The 7,153-nt window shown below is 35.7% G+C and overlaps 1 protein-coding gene across 1 annotated transcript; it reads right to left on the bottom strand.

Moving 5' to 3' along the window:
* Positions 1-224: 224 nt before the first annotated feature.
* Positions 225-5,577, bottom strand: TEX12 (testis expressed 12). The gene is made up of 5 exons (XM_033121250.1): positions 5,541-5,577; positions 3,887-3,965; positions 3,033-3,144; positions 2,883-2,934; positions 225-754 (listed from the first exon to the last, which is right to left on the bottom strand). Exons 1-5 carry the CDS (start codon positions 5,543-5,545, stop codon positions 610-612), a joined length of 393 nt encoding a protein of 130 aa, XP_032977141.1. The 5' UTR covers positions 5,546-5,577; the 3' UTR covers positions 225-609.
* Between the last annotated feature and the right edge of the window lie 1,576 nt (positions 5,578-7,153).

Here is a 7,153-nt window from a genome sequence, read left to right as displayed (position 1 = left end):
GTTAGTAAATTCTGTTTTTTATTTTACCACTTTTATCATAAAAACATAATTTTACATGAAGAACTTTTATTAGCCATGTATAACTAATAGTGAAAATAATCAAATAGTAATACTAAATAGCAATAGCACAGTTATAATTTATTACATATTCAGAAACTAGACAAATCACCTTTAAGTTTTAATTTTTTATAATACCATAAAAAACATTTTTAAATGATCTCCAAAGCTATCAGCTATTTAAACAAAATATTCTAAAAGAAAAAGTGCAGTATTGTTAAACATTGTCAAATTAACTCATTGAACCCTCTTTTAGAAGTTGAAGAAAGGCTAGATTTAGGGGCAAAAAAGAAAGGAATCCATATATAACTTAAGTAATACACTTTTATGAAATCTGCCAAATAGTTGACCCTTAAAAGAAAAGCTACAAACTTCATTTTAACATCCAGTTTAAAGCCCCTTTTACATCTAGAAAAGAAATTCAAGGAGTTTCCCCTTCTTATGTTTAAGGTATACGTTTTCTTTAACAACTAGAAAGCTCTCAGAGCATAACTGTCATTCTTTCACTACAACAATGGGTTTAAATTCTCAGCTTATTTAAAGTATACAATCTTATCTGTGCAATGTGTTTGCAATCACTGTAAACCGCTGTCTCAGCAGCTCTCTTTTTTGTATTAGAAAGTTTTCAATAGTATTGGCTTCTTTGAAGAGTCCATCTATCTCGTCAATATAAGATGCATCTACTGCTGCTCTCTCACTAAGGGGGGGAAAAGTTTTACATTAAACTAAATAGCTGTAACACAACTATAAATAGTCTAAACACACTATCATAGTGATGTTCTTTATTATGCTATGTTTGTTAGCTATTTCATTTAAATAGCTTTGTACATCGGAAAGCTTCAGTAATTTCCACTCTTCAGCAAAAGTTAAATTAATTTCACAAATATTTTTGATTACTCAAAGTCTCCTGACACCAGAGACTATGTATCATGTAGATTATAATTCTAATATTAAACTATACATAGTCATGCTTCACTTAATGAAGGGGATATGTTTGGAGAAATGTGTCATCAGGCAATTTTGTCATTGTGTGAATATCACAGAGTGCACTTACACAAACCTAGATGGTACAGCCTACTAAACACCTAGGCTATAGTGTATAGTCTATAGCTCCTAGGCTATAAACCTGTACAGCATATTACTGTCCTGAAAACTGTAGGAGATTGTAACAAAAAGGTAAGTATTTATTTATCTAAACAGAGAAATCGTAAAGAACAGCATAAAGTATTAGAAAATAGTATACCTGTATAGGACACTTATCATGAATGGAGCTTACAAGGCTGGAAGTTGCTCTGGGTGAGTCAGTGAGTGGTGAGTGAAAATGAAGGCCTAGGACATTACTGTACACTGCTGTAGGCTTTATAAACACTGCTCCACAGCCCTCCCCCTGCTTCCTCTGATAATGTCAGAAATAGAACCTTGAAGCTGTCAATGCTGCTCCATGAATAGTAATGTGGGCTAGACTGACTGGAAATATCGAGGAGAAACTGGCTGGGTAAGGTGTAAATCACTGTAACAGTGACTGTCAGGAGGAAGTGAAAGGTGGCCTGAGGCTCAGTAGGAATTAGAAATCAAGATGGAGAGAAAAAGGAAAATAGGGGATTGTCATGGCAATGTGGTTTGCCTATTGCATGTTGGAGCAGTAGTCATATAAAGGAACTTTGTATATATTTAATAAAAAATAAAGAGTGTATTTAACATGGAGAGGGTATAGAACTGAGGACTCAATATTTTGAATTTGGAAATTTGTTTTTGGTTCCATTGACTTTATTGGGCACAAAGAGCTCTCTCTGAGAGCCCTGAATTGATGGAAGAAATAAAATTTTGCTTTACATCATTACAACCTGAAAATATTTCCAAAGTACAGGAACAGGCTTGCTCCACACTACCAAAAAAAAGATTTTACTAAAATTGAAGTGGAACTAATACTTGTTAAGGTAGCGCCTGCAGAACTGTGTCCTCGTACAGGATATCAAGTCCTCAACAAAGAATTCTGAAGGCCATCAACCTAGATTTGGTAGGGCCATAACACCCTATGAATATGTAGGGAGGGAACAGGCTTCTCTGTGCTGAAACAGATCAGTGGCTGACTGTCTGGGATGTAATTAGTGCACTGAAAATTGAGGGGCCCTGGGTACGAGAAAATCTATTGCCAACCCCCACAGTTGCTGCTCCCAGAGAAAAAAATTCCTTCGAAACCACAAATCCCTCCATTTCTTACAGGAAATTCAGCTCCATTATAATCCTATGGGACCACCATTGTATCTGTGGTCTGTTGCTGACTGAAACATTGTTATGTGGTGCATGACTATACATTATTTTAACACTCACACAAACCATTATTCAAATAGAATGACTGGCTAGTACTTTAAAAAACCACCTTATAAAACATGATAACATCAGGACAGTAAAATATTTAAATTCAGCCTCCAAATATATGCAGATAATATTTAAATATTTCATAAATATATTTGTTTTATCTTTAATATCACTCTATTATTAACTTCACCAGATGGTATTGTTCTCAAAGAGGTCTCTTTTTCATAAAATTTTAAATGTTATATCATCTAATTAGAGACCAAAATATGTCCAGCCTAGCATTAGTTTTGGTAATAGCAAAACAAAAGATGTTTAGTGGAAAAGTTGGAGTTATTCTTTGAGAATAACCAATTAATCTATTTTAAGAAATTGAGGTAGAATAAAAAATTCCAAAATTATAATTACTGGATAGGTTTCAGAGCCACTGAACTGAAGTTGCCATTATGGAATTTCCAGAAGAAAATTTCTAAGATGAAGACTCAAGAGAATATACTATAAGTACTTGCCTTAAGATCTTTGCATATGTAGACAACATTAGATTAATTTCCTTGCTCATATCTATTAAAAAAAATCAGAGTTAAGTTGTGAAATAGAACAAACCTTCTGTATTACAAAATAAATTTTTAGAAATATAAGCAAGCATTTTTATACATCACCATTCAAATCTCTTTCCAGGGCTTCATCTTTATAAAATAGTCCAGAGCTTTCAGAGAAAGAGGAATCTGATTTTCCAAGAGAGGATAGTTGTGGACTATCTGGCATCTGAGGCTAATACAAGAAAGTAAAGAAAACAGGTAAACCGTCAACAAGATCCTTAGGACATATACATTCTGTTAAAAAAAAAAAAAAGCAAACATGCTAGATATTTTGTTCCTGTGTCCTAATTAGTCATTTGAAATTTTATTACCAAGGAAACTTTTAGTCCCAACAAGCATCTTGTTCAATATACTAAATTTTATTCTAATTTTTTATTGGATTTTGAATATGGTATTAACCCCCGATAAGAAAGTTTCCTGTATCTTGAACCAGTAGATACTTCCATAGAAATATAGCAAAACTCTCATTTAGACAATAGCCAAATGCTTGAAAAATTTTGCAAGATCACATAATCTTTAAGTGAGCAAGTAATGTCCCAACATGCAAACAGACCAATTGGTGGGGGTAGTAGTGAAGAAGGGCAGGATACAGTGTTCTTTAAAAAATCAACAACTCCAGTACCTAGGTATCCTATTTATGATATCAAAATAATTAAAGTCCTAGATATCATAAAGGCATGAACCCATTTCTGTCTCTAGATCACAACTTATAACAAAGAAATCTCCCAAATCTTTCTTGGAGGCTTTCTCATATGCTTACTAAAAAATATGCTGGAGTTAACATAGCACCTTCTGGGCCCATCCCAGCTCTGGGAATATGAACACTTAAATTCCATTTATCAATAACACTTTCTTAAATGGAAGAAGTTTGACAAGTATATAACAGATTAAGCCTCCAGGAACATAGAGATTACCTCCAACTCTCTTGATCTCTTGCAATTTCTAATATCAGGTTTCATAAGGTGATTTGCCATCATATTCTGGAGGCAAGCGCTGCAAAATTTAGAGCAATGCCAAATTTAAGTAAAAACTCCATTGCTACAGATCTCTTAAATCCTTCCCTTTCCACTCCTACTGCCAGTTTAATTCAGGCTTTCATTATCTGTTACTTACCTACTCCTCTATTTCATCCTCTCAATTGCTATTTGGATAGCCTTTCAAAACTCTAATTACTGCATTCCCTTATCTCAAAATTTTCCCCTTTGTCCCTGTTCCAGAATAAGCCCATCTATGCAAAGTCCTGCATCACCTGGTGCCAAGCTACTATCCCCATGATTTTCATCTATTCCCTCTATATACAGTTAGCCAAATTAGTCTCTGGTATTTCTGCCTTGTTTCAGGATTCATTTAAGATTCTTCTACCTTCATAATATCTTAATGTTGAAATCGACCTTGATAGTTCATCTAAGCCAATTTCATACCTTACAGACATGAAAACAGGGAGTGATATTTGACCAAGTTCAAACAAGTAAAACTGAGCCAGATTAGAACCAAGATTGCGTCTATCCTGAGGTTATCTCCACTGTCCTATCTTACATTCTTGGTTTTACATTCAAATTTTACTTTTAAATTACTTTCCCATAAATCCTAATGGTAATTTACCTAGGAGTCTGAAAGATTAAGTTTAAACTTAAAGAAAACAATGTTGAAACTAGAATGGTATAGTCTCTACATCTTAAAAGACGAGGAGCCCTGTCTACACTCAAGTTACCAGTTTACTTAGCTTGTTTTTTCAGAAACTATGCTAACCTGGATAATTGTAATGAATCTGTTTTAGTCACATATAATATTCATATATATATATATATATATGTGTGTGTGTATATATATATATATATATATATATATATATATATATATATATGACAGAAAGACAGCAACAATAATAAAGATGTTTGTTTACTAAATTCTGTATAATGCTTCTACATTCCTGTTAGTACCCTTCTAGTATATTTAACATATCAGTTTAAGGGCCATAATAGTGATATGTAGAAAACACTACACATGTACTGTTGTGCTCCCTTTGCCTTGGGAATTTTGAAAATGTTTCAGAGAAGCCAGCATGAGAGTTGCTCTCTTCTCCCTTCCCTTTTTTCTCTTCTCTCCTCTTCCTCCTCTCCTCTCTCAAAATAACTGCACGAGCACATATCAAATGAAAACTTTTAAAATTAGTTCTGTTTTTGTAAAAAATAAATTAATTGTTCCGTCACAACTTAGGGACTCAGGTAAATCCTGATCAAGAGATTGGGCCTTGTCCTGTGACAAACAGCATTCACAGCCACTGACCCCAGCTATGCAATCTAAGGCGTTTGAGATTTAGTCATTACCAAGCACTACCCCTTTGCCTTATACAACTATTTTTCTTCCAGTCTTTTTCTCCTCAACAACGCCTCAGTCCCGGCCATTTTACCTATCTTGTTTCTCACTTCCGCCTCCCTCTCCTTTCCTCCCTACTTGTGATTCAGTCCCCCTAGAAACCCTGAGAGGAAGCATCCATCCTCTTTCACTGCCTTCTTTCACACTTTCACAGGTGGACATCCCTCCAGCCCAAACCCAAGACCAGTTTACTACATGGCGGCGTTGTCAGGACCTCCCTCTTCAGCGAAAGCGCGGGAACGAAGAGGCCGGCTGAGCACAAGTGCGCAGACTCCGTGTGGGACGGCGTATGGCGTCAGGGCGTTCAGCGCACGCTAATCACGTAATGCGACTGCGCAGCCTCCGGGAGCCAGGAGACGGCGTGGTCGGGCATGCGGCGCTCACGAGCCGCCAGGAAAAGCGGCTCTCTTCCGCTTGTTTCTCATCTTCCCTCGACTTGAAATCTATGTAAAACAAAAACCTCTCCCCTCTACCCAGTGTGTGTTTGGGGAAGAAGGGGAAAATCTGAGATTGGTCTCTCCAGAAGAACGTGGAAAAATTGCCAGAGTAAGGCCAAACTGTGTCCCAGCCGCTTGGAATCTCAGTAAAGGAACACAAAATAGTACACCCACCACCACTTTTCAAGTAAAGTTACATCTTATTCCAGATGGTTTGTGTGAAGGAAGACTTTATACCTGAGTTCCCCTGGCCTGCAAGCAAGATTTCTAGATGAGAGCCTCCATTCCTTAACCTCTTTTTCTTTGTTGCAACCAAACTTGCAGAAACACACCCTTTTAGAAAATTACTTTCTTGATGTGGCAATAAGTTTAGTCTTAATTGGCAGCCTTAGACTTAATTGACAGCTTTCAAAAAATATTTTGTAACATTCATGACCCACATACTCGAAGCTAGCCTCATTGGGTGCTTTAATGTTCTGACTTTGACCTGCAATTTCAAAGATAGACATTCTAAAATAATGCCTAGTTAGCTGATGTGGAAGAAAAAAAGAATATCAGCTCATAAAACAAAGGTCAATGACACCTCCCATAAATTCCAAGTACACGATCTTATTTATACCTGTCAAAATTTGATAGAGACTGTAACCTAGACTGGAATAGGGAGCTCTCACACCCTATATCCTTTAAAAGCCCTACAGATAGAACTCTGTTACAGCTGTACGGTTGTTTGTGGAAGCCCCTCTTCTTAATTTCCTCTCTGTAAATTACCTCCTCCATCTTTATCCAGTGTGAAGCTCCACATGGTTCACCAGGGCTACAAATTTTGGGTGGCAATCCTTTCTTTTTTCTGAATAAACCCTTTTTGGTGATGGAGTACCTACTGGACATTTGTTTATAGTTAACACATCTTAGCAAATTATATTTAACATATAAAATTTAATGTTTTCCCGCTTTGGCTTATTTAAATGTCAGTTGTCATAAAGACTTGTAAGTGTTGCATGTGTATGTTTATTTATTGGCTGTTTGTGAAAAAAACCAATTGTTTTAAATAAGTTTCTAGGAAACAGGTACTCATTTTGTTTAACTTGATTTGTGAATATTGTGAACTATCAGTCACTTAATAAAATGAGGCTAGATAATTGTGGTGTAGTTATTGAGAAGTTAGTGAGAGACTTTAAAGAATCCCAATCATTGTCTGAGGACTGATAACAATCTGTTGAGATTTTCCCCACCTATGGTAAAATGAGGGGAAAGTAATGAAAATTTCATAAAGCCAGGGTATTTACTTTAAAGTAGTCAGTTATTCTGATACTATGTCATTACCAATTTTTTGGTGTTAAAGTGTCCTTTCATGAAATAAAAATATAA

The sequence above is a fragment of the Rhinolophus ferrumequinum genome, chromosome 11, assembly GCF_004115265.2.
Source record: "Rhinolophus ferrumequinum isolate MPI-CBG mRhiFer1 chromosome 11, mRhiFer1_v1.p, whole genome shotgun sequence".
NCBI lineage: Eukaryota > Metazoa > Chordata > Mammalia > Chiroptera > Rhinolophidae > Rhinolophus > Rhinolophus ferrumequinum.
Note: the sequence above shows the minus strand (reverse complement) of the source record. Positions and strands in the feature narration are given on the sequence as shown.

What these genes read in the sequence shown, in the direction of transcription:
- TEX12 (XM_033121250.1), bottom strand. An exon ending in AGAGATCAAGAGAGTTGGAG is followed by an intron (nt 3,145 to 3,886) that starts GTAATCTCTATG and finishes TTCTTGTATTAG; the next exon opens with CCTCAGATGCCAGATAGTCC. An exon ending in CCTGGAAAGAGATTTGAATG is followed by an intron (nt 2,935 to 3,032) that starts GTGATGTATAAA and finishes TTTTTTTAATAG; the next exon opens with ATATGAGCAAGGAAATTAAT.